This window comes from Apodemus sylvaticus, chromosome 23, assembly GCF_947179515.1.
Source record: "Apodemus sylvaticus chromosome 23, mApoSyl1.1, whole genome shotgun sequence".
Lineage (NCBI taxonomy): Eukaryota > Metazoa > Chordata > Mammalia > Rodentia > Muridae > Apodemus > Apodemus sylvaticus.
In genome coordinates, this window is record NC_067494.1 from 31664117 (window position 1) to 31688161 (window position 24045).

General features: G+C 42.9%; 2 protein-coding genes across 7 annotated transcripts in view; one reads left to right on the plus strand and one right to left on the minus strand.

Moving 5' to 3' along the window:
• The window catches only part of Lrp11 (LDL receptor related protein 11), a 253624-nt gene that overhangs the window by 92255 nt on the left and 137324 nt on the right, over positions 1-24045 (minus strand). The window lies entirely within an intron of this gene.
• Positions 4563-7505, plus strand: LOC127674102 (retinoic acid early-inducible protein 1-beta-like). Its single transcript, XM_052169966.1, has 5 exons — positions 4563-4790; positions 5004-5267; positions 5808-5972; positions 6552-6693; positions 7313-7505. Exons 1-5 carry the CDS (start codon positions 4700-4702, stop codon positions 7419-7421), a joined length of 771 nt encoding a protein of 256 aa, XP_052025926.1. The 5' UTR covers positions 4563-4699; the 3' UTR covers positions 7422-7505.

The window sequence follows — 24045 nt, forward strand, 5'->3', positions numbered from 1 at the left end:
ATTCGCATTACATTTTAATATTTTTCATACGCTATGATTGCCCTTATAATGAAAAGAAAATCAGAATCATTTGGAGAAAAATTGCTCTATATAAAATAAGGGGCACAAAGGATTTTTAATAACCTACTGGATTTAGAAACATTTTGAGTTTAGAAAGGAAGCGGTGGGGGACATTCAAACACTAATAAAAGTTCTTAGTGTGAGTGTTTAAATACTTCTGCAGCTTTCCAATCCATTTATAACAGCTTTGATTTCATAAAAGAAAATCTTGAGCACAAAAGCAGCAAAGTTCAGAATCTTTTATGTATCCCTAAGTATTAAATTATCAATTTATTATTAATTACATTTGAAGAACATTGCAAGTTTAAAAATGTTAAGTATAGAAATGTCTGATTCTTTAAACTTCCACAAATAGCCAACATCCAAAAGTAAGATGTAAACAAACCTCTGCTATTCAGGCAATCAATTCCAGCTGCTCCTAGATGGTACTGGAACTCTTACACCACTTCTCTGTTTACTGATTGATATAATGACGGGATTAAAAAAAAAAAACCCAAACTATTCATTTAGTACAACTTAGTAAGTTGAAGTACTTGTCTTCAGAAAAACCAGCAGCATTTTAAAAAATACACTTAAAGTCAGAGTTGGCTTAAGCCCTAAATCCCTTCCTGAACAGCCATGCAGCTCAGCACAATCCAGTGTCACTTAGGGAGAACATGGAACCTTTGCACGTGTCCCCTGGACAACAGAAACAAGGCAAAGCAAATTCAGGTTTGTGAATGAACAGCTGCCATGTGTAATACACCTGGTGCTCTATAACACTAGAGTCACTGTCATATACGGTTATATAGATAGATACTTTTTAATACATTCTCTTGCTTGCATCAAAATTTAAGGATGATTTTTTTCCTGGTCAGTCATTTAAAGGAAATAATAAATAACGTAGAAAATGATGAAATGTTTTGCATATTTCTGTGGAAGAACAGAAAACATTTATACAGAAAATTAACTGTACAGAATGAACAGCTTATATCCACTATCTGCAATTTTTCTTGGCTGGGGTATTTAAATGCAAGAGCTCCTCCAGGACAAGTTGCAGTCATTCTTGCCCAAATCCCTCTGTCTCTTCTATTGCAAAAAGAAGTTTTTCCTTTAGTTGTTCATAGCTCTTATATGGTGGTAGATCCAAGCGATTAAAACATGTATGGCTTCTTGGTCACCAGGTGTCTGTGCCAACTTTTTCTTTTCTTTCTTTTTTTTTTTACTCGATATATTCTTTATTTACATTTAAACGATTTATCCTTTCCTTGATTTCACCCCTCCCTGCAAGTCCCATAAGCCCTCTTCCCTCCTTTGTTTCCCCATCTACCCCTTCCCACTTCCCTGTCCTGGTATTGCCCTCCACTGCTGCACTGAGCCTTTCCTGGACCAGGGGCTACTCCTTCCTTCTTCTTGGGCATCATTTGATTTGTGGATTGTGTCTTCGGTATTCCAAGCTTCTATGGCTAATATCCACTTATCAGTGAGTGCATACTATGAGTGTTCTTTTGAGACTGGGTTACCTCACTTAGGATGATGGTCTCCAACTCCATCCATGTGTCTAAGAATTTCACGAATTCATTGTTTCTAATGGCTAAATAGTACTCCATTGTGTATATATATATACCACATTTTCTGTATCAAAAAATTCCTCCTTTGAGGGACATCTGGGATCTTTCTAGCTTCTGGCTATTATAAATAGGGCTGCTATGAACATAGTGGAGCATGTGTCCTTATTGCATGCTGGGGAATCCTCTGGGTTTATGCCCAGGAGTGGTATAGTAGGGCCCTCCAGAAGTGTCGTGCCCAGGTTTCTGAGGAACTGCCAAACTGATTTCCAGAGTGGTTGTACCAGCTTGCAATCCCACCAGCAGTGGAGGAGTGTTCCTCTTTCTCCACATCTTTGCCAACTCCTGCTCTCTCCTGAATTTTTAATCTTAGCCATTCTGACTGGTGTGTGGTGAAATCTCAGGGTTGTTTTGATTTGCATTTCCCTAATGGTGCTGAACATTTCTTTTTTTTAATTCAATATATTGTTTTATTTACATTTCAAATGATTTCCCCTTTTCTAGCCCCCCACTCCTCGAAAGTCCCGTAATCCCCCTTTTCTCCCCCTGTCCTCCCACCCACCCCTTCCCACTTCCCCGTTCTGGTTTTGCTGAATACTGCTTCACTGAGTCTTTCCAGAACAAGGGGCCACTCCTCCTTTCTTCTTGTACCTCATTTGATGTGTGGATTATGTTTTGGGTATTCCAGTTTTCTAGGTTAATATACACTTATTAGTGAGTGCATACTATGATTCACCTTTTGAGTCTGGGTTACCTCACTTAGTATGATGTTCTCTAGCTCCATCCATTTGCCTAAGAATTTCATGAATTCATTGTTTCTAATGGCTGAATAGTACTCCATTGGTTAGATAAGGTGCTTCTCAGCAATCTGAAGTTCTTCAGGTGAAAATTCTTTGTTTAGCTCTGTACCCCATTTTAATAGGGTTGTTTGGTTCTCTGGGGTCTAACTTCTTGAGTTCTTTGTATATATTGGATACTAGCCCTCTGTCGGATGAAGGGTTGGTGAAGATCTTTTCCCAATTTGTTGGTTGCTGTTTTGTCCCTTTGACAGTGTCTTTTGCCTTACAGAAACTTTGTAATTTTATGAGGTCCCATTTGTCAATTCTTAATCTTAGAGATCAAGACCCCCCGTCCAGACCTGCATGATTAATTTTTTATTGGCCCAAATTTGAAGTCAGGCTTCGTTAAATATCCTGCACCATTCTCTGTTTCTCATTAAGCAACACAGTTTCCCAAAATCAAACTTCTAAGTGGATTTTTCTTACAGGTAACAATTGTGTTTTTTCATCCTGATCCAAGGTTGTGGCCTTCAGTTCACAATCACAAGGCTAGTTCTTGGGCTCCAGAGAGCTCAGGTTCACCTTCACCCAGTCTTCTGGTGACATCTACTTAGTGAGTAGGAATCCCAGCCTCTCCAGGGAAAGGTCAAGCCTCAGGAATGTTAGGATAGGGAAATAAGAGCAGGGGAAACCACAGAGATTGGAAGGAAACAAGAGGCAGAGGCAGAGAGGGGGGGAGGAGGAAGCTGGTTGAAGGGACCAGGAAAGCAGCCACCAAGCCTGTGCCAGTTTACCTCAAAGCAGAATTTTGGGGAAGGAAAGGGAAAGAAGTTGTTTTTATTTTTTTTAGCACTCCTTTTGTGCTTTTTTAGTGTCATCATATTTCAAACTTGTTAAATGTTCCTCTTATAAAATATTATTTAATTTTGGATGTCAGTGCTCACACAAACACAGGACAGTGAACGCCATGGTCTGACCCGGGGGTGGGGGGGTGCATATCACGACCAAGGGAAAATCAGGGTTTTGGTTCTCAGGACCTGAACAGGTTTGGTGGATGACAAACAGAAACAAACACAGAGGTTTGAATCTGAATGTATTTAGGAGCTCTGTAGTAAGGGTTCTTATACAGGAGGAGTTGGTATTACCATTTCAAATGATGTATCCAGTGAAGCAGGCACAATTGTCATAACCATTTGGCACAAGGAAATGCAAAATCAATCAGGTATAATGTTTCCCATGTAACAGATTTAGATGATCAATCACAGATAACATCAGTCTTCCTGATTGTGACAGAATCACTTATAGGTGAGAACTAAGGCTCAGAATTACCCTCTAGCTAGAGAGTTCCACAACCTTTCCCAGGAGACCTCCTCTCTTTGAGGTTTAATGCCTCAGTCTGTGGAATGTGTCACACAGAATCTACTGGGATTGGTGTGACATTAAATGTGTACAAGTTCACTGGATCTGGCCTGCTTCCTTGTGCAGGCTGCTTAACAGGATACCTCTAGGGTACTATGTCCTCTTCAGCTATTAGTGAAAGTCTGGGAAAACCTAGGGCATTAAGTGTGCTGGGAAACCAGGTCCTGAAGAAGGAGAGAGAGACTGGGACTCAAGCAGATCACAGACAGGCAGAGGTCTCTCCTTGAGAATGGATTAGGTGTGTGGTTTAACGTGAGAGAACCTGAGATCTGATGCCAACAGTGTTGTGTGAAGGAGCCCAGTGGGAACAGGGATGAGCGCCAAGCTCACAGCTGGCAGCTCCCTTTCCGTGCCAGGCTGCAGCATTACTCCAGGGTCTTTCCTGAACACCAGGTCCATGTTGAATGCTCCATGTGTCCTGTGATGCCTCCCTTTCCCCTGTGTGTTCATCTAGATTTCCATCCCAGGAACATGGATGCTGTCTGATATATTTTATACTACAGTACTTGATGAAAGTTACTAAAAGTACTTTTGAAATAAGTCCTCGGTGTATCATGGTATGCATCTGAGGGGTCCTCCTAGCCTGAGACAGTCAATGATTACATAGAAAAGAGGGTGAAGAACTGCGGGGCTTCTTAACTAGAGTCTGCTTCTCTGACATTTGCCCTTCAGAAGAATACTTGGTGTCACGGAAACAGGAGTGCTATGGCTTTCTGCTCACACTGTGGAACTTACCTGCATATTTCTCTCACAGATACATACACTCTTAGTTGCAACTTGATCATCAAGACAGAAGAACATCTCTGGTGTGTAGCACAGTGCTCAGTGGATGAAATACCTTTCCTTCAGTTTGATATCAAAAACAAGGCCACACCTTTAGGTAACCTGGGGAAGATGGCAAATGCCACTAAAGTGCGGTCATGTTTGACAGAACATCTGGAAAATTTGTGCCAGGAGTTAAGGAACAAGGTGGAGAAGAGTCTTGGTAAGTGTGGGATAGAGTTCAGAGGCAGAGACACTGACAATAGAGGAAGGGGAGAGGGCATATGGGAATGTGATGGTGAGTGTATTTGTATGAAGGAGCTGAGGACTGGCCCAACCTTGCAGGCACAGGGTATATGTAGAGAAGGACTTGACCTTGGAGGAGGTGATGGATAGATGGGAGGTGAAGAATAATGGTTTTGTCTGTGACTTGCAGGTTACCCCACTTTACAGGCCACCATGCTTTCTCAGCACAGCTATGGACAACTCCTTAGTGCCTGCTGGCTATTCAACATTAATGAAAAGTACTTCTTCACCCTGGACACTGTGACTATGAGCTGGAGACCGACTAATGCTGTGTCAGGGGATATCATGAATAAATGGAAAGGTGATAAGGATTTAATGAAACATCTGAATTTCTCCATAGCAGAAGGCAGTCAGAAACTCAATGAATTCTTCAAGCAGCACAAGGAAAAGCCAAGTAGGCATTACCTCGATTATCAGAAGGCAGTTCATCTAATTTGGTAGCCTGAGTGAGTCATACCTGGGTAGTGTTCCTGTCTGGAAAGACAGTGATGATCACAGGGACTCCTCCTTCCCTCTCATTCCCTGTAAACCAGTGGTCCAGGCTCTACATGGCCTGCTAATGAGCCCCAAGCCTGTGTGCATCACTGTACACTTCCAGCCTTCTCATCCTCAGGTAGAGCTGTCCTCCCACCAGCTCCACCATCACTCCTAAAGGATTTGTTATCTTACTCTGACACAATTAAAAATCACTAATTTCCCAACATCCAGAAAGTGATATCCAGAGTACATTTGTCAAATTTGGTGATGGCTTGATAGACATTAACTTTTCTTTGTAATGAAATAAGCTATGTCAAGACATCATAAATACAACTCCCACTTCTCTCTCTACTCAGTACTTTGTAAAATAATTCTTATATTTGAGTCCCTCATGGCTGCCTGGGGGAGATGATGTGTTTTAAAATTTACCTGAAACATTCCTATCTTTTTTTTAAAGGGTCAACACCAAGGTCCCCTGATATCACCCAGGTTACATCACCCACCCAGCTTCCACCTACAGGGCACGTTCCTTATAAGGAAGTATATATCACTGTGGGACTCATCATATTCTTTATTATCTGCATTTACCAATGTGTCAGGAGGAAATGTTGTACCCAAGGAGGTAAGGAGCAGACTGAGGTTTCTTTTGGTCCTTGGTAGGGTTGTTCTACAGAGGACTGGCAATAGGTGTCCCACTGGGTACTAGGGATGGGAATTCCGCTCCCCATGTTAGCATAGCAAGTGCCAGTTACCCACTGAGCATCTTTCTAGCAACTAAAACGGATCTGTTGAGAGTCTGCTCTAAACAGTTCAATAAACTATCTTCTGCCCAGACCATGAGAATGGACTGAAACAAGCTTGTGAGATCCTTTCTTGCACATACTCCTATCATGACCCATGCAGGGACACTGAGCCTATATTCATCCCCAGAATAATTGCAAAGGTTCTTTCACACAGCCAATTAGGACTACTCATTAACTCTCTCTTACTACCCTCTGTGCTACATGCAATAATGGCTGTCAACTCTAGATATGGGTCTGTCTCAGAGGACTTTGGGGACCTGGAGCTCTAAATCACCTTTGTTAGTCAGGGGTCATGACATGTCAGGGCATAAGCTAAGAAGTGACTTTCAGACTTCTCTGCTGGGATCAAGGGCTAATCACTTTCAGAATCACAGGCTCTCACTTCAAACCCTTCCCAGACAGAAATCTTCAGCTGCTCAGGGCCTGTTGCATCGACTGCCACAAACCACAGAGGAAAGATGGGCCAAAGGAGACAAGAGGAGAGGTTCCCAACCAGACCACCAAGATGTTGTCCCAGGAGGAAGAGCCCAAGGCGTGCAGGTAAAAGCATTTACTGGACCAAACGTCCATATCACCCCATCCAAGATGCATTCAATACCTCATGGCATAGGGAAGCATGGATGTTGGAGAAAGCTGATTTTAGCCACGGCCTCACTGCTGTGCCTTTGACCTCTCAGCAGCTTTGAGAACTTGCATGGTCCCTGCACTAAGAGCAGGCCTGTCAATCATCCCTTCATGGAGCCAAAGGGCCTCATGAGTTTCCTCAGTTACTGAGAAAGTTTTACAGTTAATGGTACCAGTGCTGGTTGTATTCATCAGTGTGGTCACTAGTAAGGAGTGAGTGTTCTTGGAAATCATCCCTTGAACACACTCCTAGAAATAAGTCCAAATTACCTCATTTGGTCAGCTAGGATTTTTAATTTAATGAATGTTCCCATGAAACTAGAGAGTGAGTCACTGGGGGAAAGTAGCGCCCTGACAGGAGTCGGCAGGCGACATGAGAGGTGATTGAAAGGGTGATAGGACCAAACTAGAGTGAAACCAATTATGTGTGTAATTAATGTGCAAATACATTGTTAAAAGATCTACTAATTCCTATTCTTAATGGGTAAGAGTAATTTTCCTGTAGGTATGTGACATGTGTATCTGGTGCTTGCAGAAGCCAGAGGAGGGCATCAGATCCTGTGGAACTGGAGTTACGGATGGTTCCAGTACTAGGAGCTGAACCCAGGACCTTCCCAAGAACAGCAAGTGCTCTTTACTACTGAGCCATCTCTCCAACCTTGTAACACATTTCTTAATAAGAGAATATGTCCTAATATTATTAAACCCATGGCAAGTCCTACAGAAAATTTAACAATAAAGTTGAATGTTTCAGAATCAAAAACGTTTCCTGGGCTCTGTGGTGTTTGTATGGTTGGCTTCCTATCTGCTGCACTCTGGCCAGGCTGTGTGCTGCATCATGAGGATGCCCTGACCTGGGCAGCTCTTTGTGGTGGGCTTTCTGTAGTCCCCTCAGTCAGAAGATTTGATAGCTGCCTCTTGACTGTTTTGTGAGCACTGTGGCTTTGCCATCCGGCCTCCTACTATTCTCATGATGGATGCACGGACCAGCCTTGGCTCCCAGGAATTGTGGCCTGTTGTGAGCTGCTGGGTGCAGGCATTTTCATGTTCGCTCCTTCTAGAGGCTCCTTCCAAGCTTTAGGGTCTCAAGGCTTCTCTGAAGATGTGCCAATAGGAGACTCTTAGCTGGTCTCCTCCAGTGAAGGCTCCAAATCCTGACCCATCCTAGAGGAACCGCTGCACTCACAGCAGTTGGCAAGAATTCCCCCCACTCCTCACACAGAGTCCCAGATTTCTGTTGGGAGCCCGCTGGACGTGAGACCCATCACCCACTAAAACTCTAGCCCTCCTGAAAACCACTTCCTTTCTGTCCCTTCTGCTCCTTCTGCCCAGTACTTTCTGCTGGGGCAGACTCCTAGAAGGTCTGCTCCTGCGAAGACACCATATCCTGTCCCATCCTAGAGGACCTGCTGCATTGAAAGCAGTTTAGGATCCAATGCACTCAGCAGTTGAGGATCAGCTGCACTCAGAGCAACTGGACAACAGCTTGACTACTGCACTGTAGACCCAACAGTCTGAAGGCCTCCCAGGAGATCTACTACAGCTAGGGCAACAGAGCAGCAGCTTTTCTGCCCAGATGAAGAGCCTCAGTTGGTAGGGCCAACAGGTGGCCTCTACAGCCAATATTTCATGCCTACCAGGAGATCTGAAGCAACCCAGGGTCAAAAGAGGCAGATAAGCAGACAGTCACCCAGTCCAACAAATACCAGAGATATCCAGATGGTGAAAGGCAAGTGCAGGACCATAAGCAACAGAATCTAAAATCCTTGGTCATCATTAGAACCCAGTTTTCCCACCATTGTAAGCCCTGAATACAACATACCCGAAAATCAGGAATCTGTCCTAAAATCATATCTCATGAAGACAATAGAGTCCTTTAAGGAGGATATCAATAACTTACTGAAAGAAATACAGGTAAACACTGGTAAACAGGTGAAGGAATTGAATAAAGTGATCCAAGACCTAAATTTGGAAATAGAAACATTAAAGAAGACACAAATGGAGGCAAACCTGGAAATGGAAAACCTAGGAAAGAGGTCAGTAATTACAGATGTAAGTATCACCAACAGAATACAAGAGATAAAAGAGAGAATCTCAGGTGTAGAAGACACCATAGAAGAGATTGACGCAACTGTCAAAGAACATTCAAAACATGACAACTCCTAACCCAAAGCATCCAGGAAATTCAGGACACAATGAAAAGACCACGCCCAAGAATAATCAGGATAGAGGAGAAGGAAGATTCCCAGGTCAAAGGACCTGAAAATGCCTTCAACAAAATCATAGAAGAAAACTTCCCCAACCTAAAGAAAGAGATCGCCACAAAGGTATAAGAAGTCTCTAGAACACTAAATAAATTGGATAAGAAAAGAAAATCCTCTTGTTAAATAATAATCAAATACTAAATGCACAGGACAAGGAAAGAATATTAAAAGCTCCCAGGGAATAGGTTCAAGTAACAAACAAGCTAGACCTATCAGAGTCATACCAGACTGCTCAACAGAGTATGAAAGCCAGAAGAAGACAGGTCGCAGCAGTTCACGTGGTGGAGGCCAGGCAGTGCGGCTCAGTAACAGATCAGGTGGCTGGATGCACAGCTCGCCCACCCCAAGCTGAGCCTTCATGATGCCCTAGAGTAAGGTGAGCACTATGGAGTGGAGAAGGAGGAGCCCAAGTGCAGCTCTGCAAGGCTGTCCCACAAGCCTGCCCCTCCCAGGGGGATGAGAAGCCTACAAAGACAGCTGGAAAGGAGAAAGCATCAGACAAGAAAGTGCAGACAAAAGGGAAGAGGGGAGCAAAGGGCAAACAGGCTGAAGACCTGATACCAAGTTTCCTCAAACTGTTCTATAAAACAGAAAAAGAAGGAACACTACCCAACTCATTCTATGAAGCCACAATTAATAGGTCCTGATACCTAAAAGACACAGGACCCACCAGAAAAAGAGAACTTCAGACCAATATTGCTTATGAATATCGATGTAAAAATAATCAATAAAATTCTTTTTTAAAAGATTTATTTATTATATATAAGTGCACTGTAGGTGTCTTCAGACACCCCTGAAGATGGCATCAGATCCCACTACAGATGGTTGTGAGCCACCATGTGGTTGCTGGGATTTGAACTCAGGAGCTCTGGAAAAGCAGTCAGTGCTCTTAACCGCTGAGCCATCTCTCTAGCACAATCAATAAAATTCTTGCCAACTGAATCTAAGAACATATCAAAACCATCCATCATTCACCACGCTCAAGTAGACTGCATCCCAGGGATGCAAGGTTGCTTTCATATATGAATATTCATTAACATAATCCACTATACAAATAAACTCAAAGAAAAAAGTCACGTGGTTATCTCCTTAGATGCAGAAAAAGCAGTTGGCAAAACATAATACCCCTTTGTGTTAAAAGTATTGGAGAGATCAGGAGTTCAAGGCCCATACCTAAACATAATAAAAGCAATTTACTGCAAACCAACAGCCAATATCAAATGAAATGGAGACATATTTGAAACAATCCCACTGAAATTGGAGACAAGACAAGGATAAGCACTCTCTCCATATCTATTCAATATAGTACTTCAAGTGCTAGTTAGAACAATAAGACCACAAAAAGAGATCAAGTGGATATTAATTGACAAAGAAAAAGTAATGGTATCACTGTTTGCAGGTGATTTGATAGTATACATAAGTGAGCCCAAAAATTCTACCAGAGCACTTCTCCAGCTGATAAACAACTTCAGCAAAGTAGCTGGACATAAAATTAACTCAAATAATCAGCAGCCTTCCTTTAGACAAATGATAAACAGGCTGAGAAAGAAATTAGGGAAACAGCCCCTTCACAGTTGCCACAAATAATATAAAATATCTTGGGTTAACTCTAACCAAATAAGCGAAAGACCCATAGGACAATAACTTCAAGTTCCTCAAGAAAGAAATCGAAGAAGATCTCAGAAAATGAGGAGATTTCCCATGCTCATGGATTGGCAGAATTAACATAGTAAAAGTGGCCATCCTACCAAAGGTAATCTATAGATTCAATGCAATCCCCATAGAAACCCCACTACAATTCCCCAGAGAGATGGAAAGAACAATTCTCAAATTCATCTGGAAAGACATAACACCCAGAATAGTGAAAACAATTCTTAACAATAAAAGAACTTCAGGGGGAATCACCATCTGCGACTTCAAGCTTTACTACAGAACAATAGTGATGAAAACTGCATGGTACTGGTCCAGAGACAGACACATTGATCATTGGAATAGAACTGAACACTCAGAAAAACAACACAATTGTGTGTACATGATCTTTGATAAAGAGTCCAAAAATACAAAATGGAAAACAGAAAGCATCTTTAACAAATGACGTTGGTCTAACTGGTTGTCTGTATGTTCCTCCTCGTTACCAAGTGAGCATCTCAAACAGAGGCCCAAGAGAGTAGCTAGACAGCACAACCCACAGGCAGATGTGAAGTACTCTGAAAGTTTGTAAGTGACAGATCCTGTGAGGGAAGAGATGACAATAGTGACAACAGGCTTTCTTCTCATAACCCACCAGAGGAAAGGTGAGTCATCCTTTCAGTTTCTGTGCACTTCTGTCTGTCAGTCAGAGGTAAGTGGTTTTTATTTTCTTTTCTTCACAGAACAGAAAAATACACAGTTCTGATGGTGGAGCACCCTCTCTGGAAAGAGCATTAAGCTCTGAGATGTCCTTTTCCCGTGCACAGAAAATATTTTCTATTATCTTTTCGGGTTTTGCTGATTTTATTTTAGACATGTTTTATATTGGCAGCCCTGGTGTTCCTAGAACCCGTGTAGACCACACTGGCCTTAAATGCAGATATTTGCCTGCCTCTGCTTCCCTATTGATGGGAGTAAAGGCTGGCAGCACCACTGCCTGAGAAAATACTCTTTAACATTTATCTATTTCATGAATCAAGTCTTGGCCTAAAAACTGAACCAGTCATGTGAATAGCTACATCAATGTAAAGACCTTGCTAGAGACACACTTTCATTCCTGTTCACACCTGTGCCCAGGAGCAGATCATGTGCTCAAGCCCTACCCCTGCCCCCACCCACCCTCAGAGCCATCTTGATCCCCAGAAGTTCTGATACCATCAGACTATCAGGCATGAACCCCTCCCCCATCCCATACCTGTCCTAACCACTCCCCACCCCTGGCACAGAGGATGCAGGACCTCCTACCCTCCTACGATGCTGGATACACATCATCCTTCTGGTCCTTATGTGTGCCTGGAAACAGACCCTGTGTTCCAGCACCCTCATCACACCCACACCTGAGTCAGGTTGACTCCCTGGAGGTCTGCCACAGTAAGGTTCACACATCAGGGGCTCCAGACCCTCCCAGACCCCGAGACAGCCTGACCCAAGGAACCCCATCCTAACCAGGCTCATACGAGGGACAGGCTCCAGTCAGAGACAGCAAGGCCAGTTAACGTCAATGATATCCACAGGATGAGAGGCAAGAATTAGAATTCAACAAAAATTAAAGTATAACATATCCAAACTTATAGAAAATTCAAAGCTCTGGGTGCCTTCATAAAATAATAGGAGAGATCCTACACTAGCAGCTTAACAGTACCTAGTTAACTCTAGAACAAAAAGAAGCAAATAAACCCAAGAGGGGTAGACAGCATGAAAAAAATCAACCTCAGGGATGAAATCAACCAAGTAGAAACAAAGAGACAAAGAGTAAAACAAAGAATCAACAAAAGCAGGAGCTGGTTCATTGAGAAAATCAACAAGATAGGTAAATCCTTAGCCAAACTAAGTAGACGCACAGAGACAGTATCCAAATTAACAAAATCAAAAATGAAAAGGGAGACATAACAACAGAAACTGAAGAAATTCAAAAAATCATCAGATCCTACTCAACTGGAAAATCTAGACAACATGGATGATTTTCTAGACAGACTCCAGGTACAAAGTTAAATCAGGAACAGATAAACCATTAAAATAAAGTCACATAACCCCCCAAGGAAATAGAAGCATTCATTAAAATTCTCCCAACCAAAAAAAAAACCAAAATAACAAAAACAAACAAACAAACAACAAAAACAACAACAACAAAAAAACAAGCCCAGGACCAGATGGTTTTAGTGCAGAATTCTATCAGACCTTCAAAGAAGACCTAATACCAACACTTCTCAAACTATTCCACAAAATAGAAACAAAGGGAACACTACCTAATTTATTCTATGAAGCCACAGTTACATTGATACCTAAAACACAAAGACCCAACAAAGAAAGAGATCTTCAGACCAATTTCTGTTATGAATATTGGTGCAAAAATATTCAAATTTTTGCAAATTGAATCCAAGAACACATCAAAATGTTCATTTATCAAGATCAAGTAGGCTCCATCCCTGGATGCGGGGATAGTTCAATATACAGAAATCCATCAACACAATACACTATATAAACCAACTCAAAGAACAAAACTACTTGATCATCTCATTAGATGCTGAAAAATCCTTTGACAAAATAGAACACCTCCCACATGCTCAGCTTCTTCCGTGCTACTGACTGTGACAGCTATGCTCAGGAGCTCAGGAGAATATGTATGGCCTTAAGAAATTATCAGTCCAAACTATGAAAGAAGAATCTCTGGGTAGGAGTAAAGAATTCAAGTATGGAGCAGGAAGGTGCAGAAAACCTTTAGGTTAATTCACAATCTATGCTGTAGCTTTAGAAGCGTAAGTATTCAGCTTCCTGTAGGCATGTGCAGGTACTGAGCACCCAGTGGGAATGCACCAAGCAGTCTGCACAGTGCCGTGCAAGCACTGGTCATTCTCCTGCAATCTCTGGGAGGAAGTGGTCAGACTTGCACAAAATCTATAATGTATAACCTTTTCTTACAAAAAATGTAATTTGGGGGCTGGAAAGATGGGTTGGCAGTCAAGACCACACCTTGTTCTTGCAGAGGATCCCGGTTCAATTGGTTCAATTCCCCTGCCCATGTGGGGGTGGGGGGGTGGGGGTTGGGGTGGGGGTGGGGGGGGATGGGCTGGGGGTGTGGGGGTGTGTGGGGGTTCATGGCAGCTGTAACTCCAGCTCCTGAGGAGCTGATCCCTCTGGCCTCTGAGCAGACTTGCATTTTCATAAGGAGGGACAGGAAGAAGAGGAGGGACAGAAAGGATGGAGGGACAGGAAGGAGAGGAAGGACAGAAGGGAGGGGCAGGAAGGAGAGGAGGGACAGGAAGGAGAGGAGGAGGGACAGGAAGGAGAGGAGGAAAAAGAAGGGAAGGACAGGAGGGGGAGGGGAAAGCTGTAGATCAGCAGCTGTCTTTAACACAGAACAAAGAGAAAACAACAAAAATGAAAATAAATCAAATCCAGAAATATATATAGATATAGAATATAGACCAATGAGGGTTTATTTGAAGAACACAAGAAATTTCGGTATTCAAAATTATCGGTTACCATCTGCCATAATCAGTCTTAGTACAAACCACAGGGTTCTATCAGTTGCTACATATAAAAACAATTTGATGCAGCTAACATCCGTTCCTGATAAAAACTTTCTACCTACTCCAGGAAGCATCTTCTCCATCCTGTTAAACAGTCTTAACAGAAAACAACACCAAAATCAGACTTCATGGTGAGTGGTTGGATGCTGCTCCCTCCAGTGGAGCCAGGGAGCAGAGGGAATCAGAGTTCTTCCATCCCACCATCCTACTGAAGCTGCAAGCACTAACCAATGGGCCTGGTCAAGAACACAGATCAGAGAATAAGAGAAAGGGGGTATGGGAGAGAGTGACATGTCTACATGCAATGTCCACAACATCTGTTAAAAAAAAAAAGAATAAGAGTAAGAATGTTAACCAAGATCCTAAGACATAAAGAACCAGTGAGGGCTGGAGAGGTGGCTCAGTGGTAAGAGCACTGACTGCTCTTCCAGAGGTCCTGAGTTCAAATCCCAGCAACCACATGGTAATGAGATCACATTACCATCTGTAATGAGATCTGATGCCCTCTTCTGGTATATCTGAAGACAGCAACAGTATATACTCTTGTCATAATAATAATTATTATTATTTTAAATAAAAAGGAAAAGAAACAATGAGTCCTTCCACTATGGGAGAAAACTAACTCCATGACCCCTATGCATACACCAAGGAATGCAATGACTTCCTCAATAGAGAACTACATGTAAAGAGACACAAATGGACATGGAAATTGCAAGTGGTCAGGATTAGGATGCTAAAACCTACACCAAACCCGATGAAAGAGATCTAAGGGGAGAGGCATGCTGGCTTGGAAGGCTCTACATATAAAGCCTGTCAGTTCTCAGCAAACTCATCTATAGATTTAATTCATTCCAAACAAAATCCCAGCATGTGATTTTTTTTGTAATTACAGAAACATTCATCATATAGGAATATGCGAAGCCAAGGAACTCAACAGCAAAAGCAATTCTGAAGAACAAAAGTGAAGGAACCACATTATGCAGAAGAAAGTAGGTGGAAGAGGCAGAGTGGGGAGTCGGGGAGGAACCTGGTGGAAGGGACCAGGAAAGCAGTCACCAAGTCTGCACCAGTTACCTCACAGCTGAAGGCTGGGGAGGAAAGGGAAATATGTTGTTTTTATTTTTATTTTTTAGCACTCCTTTTGCATTTTTTTAGTGTCATTATATTGCAAACTTGTTAAATGTTCCTCTTATAAAACATTATTTAATTTTGAATGTCAGTGCTCACACAAACACAGGACAGTAAATATGCACACATTGAGTAGATCTGGCCTGCTTCCTTATGCAGTCTTCTCATCAGGATAGCTCTAGGGTGCTGTGTCCTCTTTGGCTGTTAGTGAAAGTCTGGGAAAACCTAGGGCATTAAGTGTGCTGGGAAACCAGGACCGAAAGAAGGGGAGAGAGACTGGGACTTCAAGCAGATCACAGACAGGCAGAGGTCTCTCCTTGAGAATGGATTAGGTGTGTGGTTTAGCGTGGGAGAACCTGAGATCTGATGCCAACAGTGTTGTGTGAAGGGGCCCAGTGGGAACAGGGATGAGCGCTGAGCTCACAGCTGGCAGCTCCCTTTCCATGCCAGGCTGCAGCATTACTCCAGGGTCTTCCTGAACACCAGGTCCATGTTGAATGCTCCATGTGTCCTATGATGCCTCCCTTTCCCCTGTGTGTTCAGCTAGATTTTCATCCCCAGAAACATGGATGCTGTCTGACATCTTTTATACTACAGTACTTGATATTAGTCACTATAAGTACTTGTAAGATAAATCTCCCTGGTGACATATGTGCATCTGAGGAGTCCTATCAACCTAAGACAGTTAAAGATGGTGCAGATTTAAGGATCCAGAAGGTGGTGGACCTGTTGATTTAGAGGCTTCTCTTCCTAACCCTTTTCCTGTCAGAGGGATTCTGAGAGCTAGAGACCTGTCACTCCTCTGGACCCCTGCTCCCACTGGACCTCACCTGCATGCTTCTCTCACAGGTACAGACTCTCTAAGTTGCAACTTCATTGTCAAGTATCGAAGCTCACCTGGACAGTGCTCAGTGAACGGAAATCCTCTCCTTCATTTTGAGGATGGAAAAGAGGAGGGAAATGCCCCCGAGGTGTGTGCTGATTTACCCCAAAGCCTGAAGGACATTTTTGATGAGATGACGAACCTGGAGTCAGGGCTATTTAAGTCCAAGGGCACGTGTGAGACAGTGTGCAAAGACAGAGAGTATAAGTAAGAAAGAGGGAGTACAGAGCACATGACGGAATGGGGTTGTGGATGTATCTGCATAAAAGAGAGTTGAAGAGTGACCCAGCCTTGAAGTTCATGGTACCCAATGTGTAAAAAACCGTGAGTCAGGGAGGAAAGAACATAGATCTGTAGGTGTGCAGAGAAAGACGGGACCATTGAGGAGGTGATGGCTCTATAAAGGGTGGAAGATGATGTTGCTGTGCGTCATTTGCAGGTAATCACACTTTGCATGTCAAAATAAAATCTCAATATAATCAAGGAGAATTCATTGATGGGCTCTGGGCCTTCAGCATTGATGGACAGCACTCCTTCTACTTTTATCCTACAAACATGACCTGGACTGTGAGTCATGCTGATGCCATCAGGACCATGAGGCATTGGGAGAATGACAGGGAACTAGTCCAGAGTCTCAGGACACTCTCCAGGGCAGATTTCAGCCACTGCCTTATGACATACTCCAGAGAAATGCCAGGTCAGTCGTTAAGTTACCACAAGGAAACATCCACGGGTGGGGGGGGGGAAGGTATGGCAGTTCTCTTGAAAAGGCTGATGACTTCCATGTATGGATGTGAACATGTGTGCATAATGGAAAATTTGATAGACTGAATGAGTGATTCATTGGTGGTCTTCCTGTCTGTGGATCCAGTGATGACCACGAGGATTTCTCTTTCTCATCTAACCTCCCAGTCTTTCTCATTCCCTATTAACCACTAGCGCAGACTGCATGGCCTGCTAATGACCCCCAAGTCTGTGTGCATCACTGTACACTTCCAGCCTTCTCATCCTCAGGTAGAGCTGTCCTCCCACCAACTCCAACCTCACTTTGAAGGCTTCATTACCTTTCCGTGGCACAATTAGACACCTCCAATGATGCCAACTTCCATACAGTTCTAACCACAGTAAATATGGCATACTTTTTATAGTTCAGTAGACATGTGCTTTCTTTGGGAGTAAAATAAACTCTGTAAGAACATCTTACACACACATCCTAGTCATCTATCTAGGGTTTGGGAACAAAGTTATCCACAGGAATTCCTTGGGCTGCTCAGAGAGAAAGAGTTGATGATGGAGGTCTTTTTTTGTTTTAGTTTTTGTTTGTTTTTAGCTATATCCATATTTTTTCTGATATTTTTTTAAAGGATCAACAATAAAGATGCTGAATACCACCCAACCTACATATACCACCCAGAATCAACCTTCAACAAATAACAACCAACACACATCTGACTCCCAGGGTCTAAGTATCACCCGCATAGTGGTTCTATGTATAGCAGTACCGTCCCCATTCATCACACTCACTTTTGCATTCAGTATCAAGAGCTGAAGACAAAGAAAGGTAAGGAGCAGGCTGAGCCCTCACTCTTTTCCTTGGTCATATTAGTTGGGCAAGGCAATGGGTCCCAAAAGTCTCCAAGCCTGTCCATCACAGTGGCTATTGGCTATTTGTCCACTGAAATGGTACCCTTTCTTAGTATTGAGTCCCCACTCTACAGGGATATGAATATTGTTGGGCACAGGAGGCAGGCAGAGTCTGCACACCTCTGTAGTCAGAGGAAGGATGGAACAGGAAAGCATTCATGAGAGGACAGAGAATCCAAGGACCAAGGATCCAAATACCATACCAAAAAAAAAAAAAAAAAAAAAAAAGCCTGAAATGAGGTGTTCCCTCCTCATAACCAACAAAACCTTCCCCCAGGCCGTGATTAAAGTCTTGTTTGTATTTTGCCGATGGCATGATCCAGTGTAAAACTTCTTATACCTAAGGTCAAATCTGTTCATGAGTAGCTACTGGCTTAGGACAGCCCTCAGGACAAAATGATCAGAATGAGCAGACTATTCAAGGAGTTGGCATTGTGGGATAGTCCTCCAATCCCAGCACTCAGGAGGCTGATGCAGGATTATCAAGTTCAAGGTCAGCCTGGGCTACATAGTCCCATGTTGTCCAAAGATCAAAGAAAACAACAAAATTCATTCATTTAACTTGGTCACTCTGCGTAGTCACTATTCAGAGCATGTGGAACTATGACGCCAATGTCTCTGTATCTGAAGTTGGAGTCACCTGTGTCTATGCAGGTAAAGTGACCTGGGAGCCCACTGTTGTCATTGATAGCTTTTGCCGTACAGAGTCTAGAGTCAAAATACAGATCTGTGATAAAGATTGCCAATGTTTACTATGTTCTAAATTTTTCCCTATGAGCACAGGTTGATACATCTAATGTCAGGTGATATATCCGATATTTAAGTCAATATAATTATTTTTAAGAATTATTATTGCATAGAAGGTTTTAAATCAACCTGTTTACTTTACTTTTGCAGACCTACAATTCCAGTATGTGGAAAGCTGTATCAGGAGGATTACCAGAGGAATCCAAGCCTGTTGTCGATTACATTCAAATCTTAGGGACAGGTTGGAGGATTAAAAAGAAAAGTTGTCTTCTAAAACAAAACAAAACAAAACAAAACAAAGAAAACAAGAGCTAAAAGGCCAGCAAAGACAGAAACACAGTTATATTTTGCTGGCCTTTTGTCTTTGCTGATATTTTCACGTTTCCTGGTTTTTTGGTTTCATTTTTAATTCACAGCTTTTGTTGTGTTAGACTTATAGCTCTAGAGTCGTCTGAAGCCACGTCTTACCTGAGCTTGTCATGGTAAAAAAAAATCTAGAAAGAAAAACGAAAGAGGAAAGGATTGGGCAGCTGAGTGCCATGGTCTGTGATGTGGGGGAGTGTCTGAGAACGGACATAGCGTGGGGTGTGCAGCTGGGTGCTGAGGAGCACACTGTAATCCACACCTCTTTGTATCACAGGTGCTCCCTGCTGCTCCTCTTCCTCTGTAGTCTGATCTGCAGTCCTCATCAAAAGCTGTGTTGGGTGATTCTTGGACACCTGTGCATCTTCAGGGAAGGAAGGAAACGTATTTCTGGTGGCATCTCTGAAATCTACTCTGTTGACTTCAGACCAGGCTGGTGGGAACCCATGAGACTGATGGGTGTCAGAGCCTCACACCCCAGGGCATCAGAGTGCCCTAGGCTGTTTGTGCCTTTTTCTTTCTTATCCTTGGGTGGTAGTGTAGTGGAGACTAAGCCGGGCCTAGCTCTGAATTATTCATCACTGTACAAAACAGGGCCTTGTCATGGGTGACTTCACCTCACAAGGAGAAGTTGACTGCCTTCTGAGTGTAAAGCAGAGGCTGGGTGACATGACACTTCACTCTTCCCACAGACACGTGCTGGCCCAGGACCATCTATGATGCAATGTCTGGTAATTAACTTAATCCTAAAGGTAAAAATATGTCACCTATTCATTTATCAAAGTATGTGGAAAGCAGTGAACACATGTGCATCTCAGATCATCTCAGAGAAGCAGGTCTGAGGATTTATCTCACCCCACCTGGACTCCTAGAGAGGTGAAGTCCCCTGCCATGATTATGGCCCCTATACACTTGCCATCTGGCTATTTGTGTGGCCAGGAGCCTGCTCGCAGAAAACTCCTGAAAATCTTCAGGCTTCAGCTCCATCCACATTGCTAATGCCTCCTGATTGAATCACTGGCTGACAGTTCATCTGCTGCTCCATGCTAATGTGGGTCTGCATCTCAGTTGCTGGATCCTGGGGTCCTGCACCTCTCCTCTGCAGTTCACTCAGTCCTGAGGCCTGGTGCAGCCCTGCAGCCCTGCAGCTCTCCACTGCCTTCCTTAGCAGCTCTCTAACCACCTGCATGGAGCCTGTCTGTGGGACTAGGATCCTCTGTCTCTGCCTCCAGTCTGGTCTCTGTGAACTCTAATGGCAACTCGTTCACTGTTTAATGCCGTTCTGTGATCTAAGTACATATGATAACTGTGTGGTATACAATGTGTGATCTGAGAGTTTCTATAGTATTTAAGACTGGAGTAACAGGGCAAGGTGTTGACCAGTTGTCAGAGGTAAACAGGACAACGTGGCAATTACAGCAGTGAATTGGATGGAGCTGGTAAATGAAGACATACTTGTGAGCATCTCTTTTTCTGGCATAGCTCACTCAGGATTTCGCTCACAGTATTATAACCATCCAGCGAATAAACAGGCCATTGGAAAAGAAATTGGAAATACACCATTTTTGTTCAAACAAATACAATGTCTAGTGATAGAAAGAAAATTCAGCATCCCTACCAAACCCTCACCTCAGTTCAGGACTGAGTGAATGGCAGAGGTGAGGTGCAGGACCCCCGGATCTCTGGTCAACAGAATCTAAGCTTGCTGTGCTGACCCAACGCCTGCCGCACACCACAGTGTAACCTCACACTGTTCAGGGTGAGATCTGACAAAGGTGTTAGGAACAGGGGAGCCTTCCATCAGGCTCTCAGGGAGAGTGGGTTAGGAAAATTAAGTCATAAAGCAGGAAAAGTGAGCAAACCTCAGATCACACATCGTTTATATATATGATGGCTATATTATTATAGTATAGTATGAATTATTGTGTGTGAAAGAAAACTAAGACGATTGGTAGCTTGGTAAGAAACATGAGTAACAGACTAAGAAAAGGTAAATCCTGAGTGTTGCCTCTAGGGACCCACAGGACCACAGATGATGCTAACAGGCTTAGACTTGATGGCTCTGACTTTCTGGGAACTAAAAAGGGGCCTGGCCTGGGCATAGAAATGTTACATTCAGTGGCCGAAAAGGATACGGACATGTCAGTGAGGAATAAGGTACAAGGAGCCAACTCAGCCATAGTGCTTGCCCCTCACAAGCTTGAGGACCTGAGTTCCCTCCTCAGAACCCATGCACACTGTGGGGGCACAAGCTTGCAGTGCAGTGCAGGGGGCAGAGAGAGAGAAGTGCATCTCTGGGGCTTCTTCATCAGCCAAAGTAATTGCGCTGGAGAGTTTCAGTATAGATTGACTCAAAACACAGTGTACTTGGTGTCCTGAGGAGTGACACCCAAAGGTAGTCTCCATAGTATGAGTATATGTATATACACACATGTGAATGCACACACACAAAAGATACACACTGTGTACCAAAACACAGCTAGTGACTTCTCCAGAGGTGATGTTCCTGAGAGGAAATGGGGTTTTTAAAATACTAGTTATGAGATATTTCCTGGCCTTGTCTTTTGGGCCATTTTTCTGTTTGTATTTGAATAGATAAGAAGGTAACAAGGCATGTCTTCTTAGACAATAAGTTTCAAACAACCATCATTCAACCATTGACCTTTGGTTCCAGGGTTGGTTAGGATTTGCCTTCTAATTGTGTGAGGTATCAGGAGGAACTGATTTAGATTCTAAGCATTAGACTCTGGTTATTAAAGGAGAATATTTTGATTTTATTCATGGGAGGGACTCTTTGTGTCTGTATTGCTGCCCTGACAGATCATGTCGTGGATAAATGATGCAGATGCTTTCCTCTTGAGAGGGCTCTGTTGCTGAGAATGAATATTGAGAGCCCTGTGTGGGGATGCTGAGCTCTCATAGGGTCATAAGACCATAAAACTTAGGAAGGGATTGGGCTTCATTTTGGAGAGGGGAAGGGTGGTTGTTGCATGAGGTTGGAGGTCAGACTTAATATCACTGAGAGGTCAAGTGTTCCTTGGTGCCAACAGATCGGTGTTGGTGTGGATGGTAGTGATAGAAAGCCCTATGACAATGCTATCTCCATCTTAGTGGCTTCTAATCTAGAGTATATAAGTAATTCTGCAAGAGTAAGTAAGAGCAGTCAGAGTCACCGCAGATTTAAATCCAGAAATAGGTTGTGAGCAAGAATGATGAATTGTCCCTGAAAGAATGAGTAAATATTTCCCCAACACTCCCAGGAACCCATAAAAACTTTGCAGGTGAAGAGCTCTTCCCTCAGATGGTCCCACAGTGACTGGCCTTATCATGACTGCAGTTGGAGGGATGAGTAAGACCTGACAGGAGCTGAGACATCTCCCATGGCCTTGCATCTTATGGAAGAAATTTAGGAGAAATTTAAGACCTGGGTGTAATAACTGGAGAATATCCTGCAACTGTGGAGTCAGAGTGTGAGCTGTACTTCTCCTAGTATTCAGTGACAGCCTTGAGCATCTGTCTCAATCATTACTGACACACAAGGGTCTCTGCATCTAGGGAGGGGTGGATATGGAGAAAAGTCTGCTGTATAGACATCTTGAGCGTTGGTAGATTTAGAATTGGGAATCAGTCAGGGTCACGGATGAAATTAATTAGAATGTGGAGGGAGTTAGGCGCATCAGTTCTCCCAGTTGAACCAGGTCCTGACAAGAATCCTGGTTGCAGCTGGTAGGTTTTAAGTTTATATTATCTGTACCTATATTTTTGGGGTGGGTTTTTAAGACTATGTAGATGGCACCAGCTTCCTTGTGTTGTTGGCAGTTATATCTCCTTAGCAATTACTTTCAGGGGTGTAGGAGGGTTTCAGGGAATCCTTGTGTTTAGTTTTCCTTTACTGATTCTATTCTGGACAAGGTTATTTCTCTGTGAAATGAACCAAAACTGGATCGCTGGGGTCTTCATATCCTCTCTGAAGCTGTCCTGTCCTTTTAGAGCTATGCCACTGTCCTCTCTGCTGAGACAACCAACCTGGAGGTGAAGGGGAAAACCCTGGATTTCAGCCCAGCCCTTGATCCTCATTGCTTTAGGCCTTTAGTTGTAGTTATTGAAAACTCAGAAATTCAGACACACCAGTCTTGAAGAAGAAATAGTGGTTTTAGTCTGTTGCATAACCTTCACAGTCACACTGCAAGACACCTGTGAATGTGGCCAAATCAAATACAGAAACTTCCAAAAAGTATTTTGAGGCAGTTTTGCAAATATATTTTGCAGTACTGGATTGTATAGTCTGCAAGAATGAGTTAGAAGATCACTTTGTGTCACAACATGAACAGATTAGACACTTGTAATGAATAAATATGGACAAAACAGATTCTAAATCCATCTTCACTGTGACAAGACTCCATTGTTATGAAGTGAATGCTGGAGAAACTCAGAAGTAATTACAAGCAATAATCCTGACAAACCATACATGTAATTAAATAAGTTTTACTTTTTAAACCATACAGTTTTCAATTAATAGCCACAAACCTACAGAACCTTTTGCTTCTTTACAGTCCTTTAGAAATCCGTTAGGGTAAAATTACTTTATCCTACAAATCTTTCCTATCAACAAGTTCTATTCTATTCATCAGAAATGCTTCCTGACATTAGGATTTTTGGGGGGGGGGTTGCGGGTGGGGTGGGGACTCCTTCCTTTCTTTATTAAGTTGCTGCTGTAATTTAGGTTTCCTAGAGGATTAAAACCCTGAACACAGCAAACCTCCCCATGTTTTGTCCCAATTTACAAATCTGGCTTAGATTCACAATATGATCAAGTGTTCCGTTGTCATCGCTTACTGTGCTTTTTCACACATAGGTTCAAGACTTGTTGGGGTGGTGGTTGTATAATGCTGATTTTTCCTTTCCTTCTCACAAATTGAAAACAATCAAGTGTGTTACATTTGCTTGTAGCTTATGAATTAAAAGACTTTTGAGTTAAGCTCGCCTATTCTCTTGCTTACTTATCAGCCAATTTGCTAAC

Excerpts from the sequence above, each read along its gene's own strand:
- LOC127674102 (XM_052169966.1), top strand. The coding sequence starts at position 4,700 with ATGGCAAATGCCACTAAAGTGCGGTCATGTTTGACAGAACATCTGGAA. Across the intron at positions 4,791-5,003 it reads CAAGGTGGAGAAGAGTCTTG|GTTACCCCACTTTACAGGCC; the intron begins GTAAGTGTGGGA and ends TGTGACTTGCAG. Across the intron at positions 5,973-6,551 it reads GAAATGTTGTACCCAAGGAG|ACAGAAATCTTCAGCTGCTC; the intron begins GTAAGGAGCAGA and ends AACCCTTCCCAG.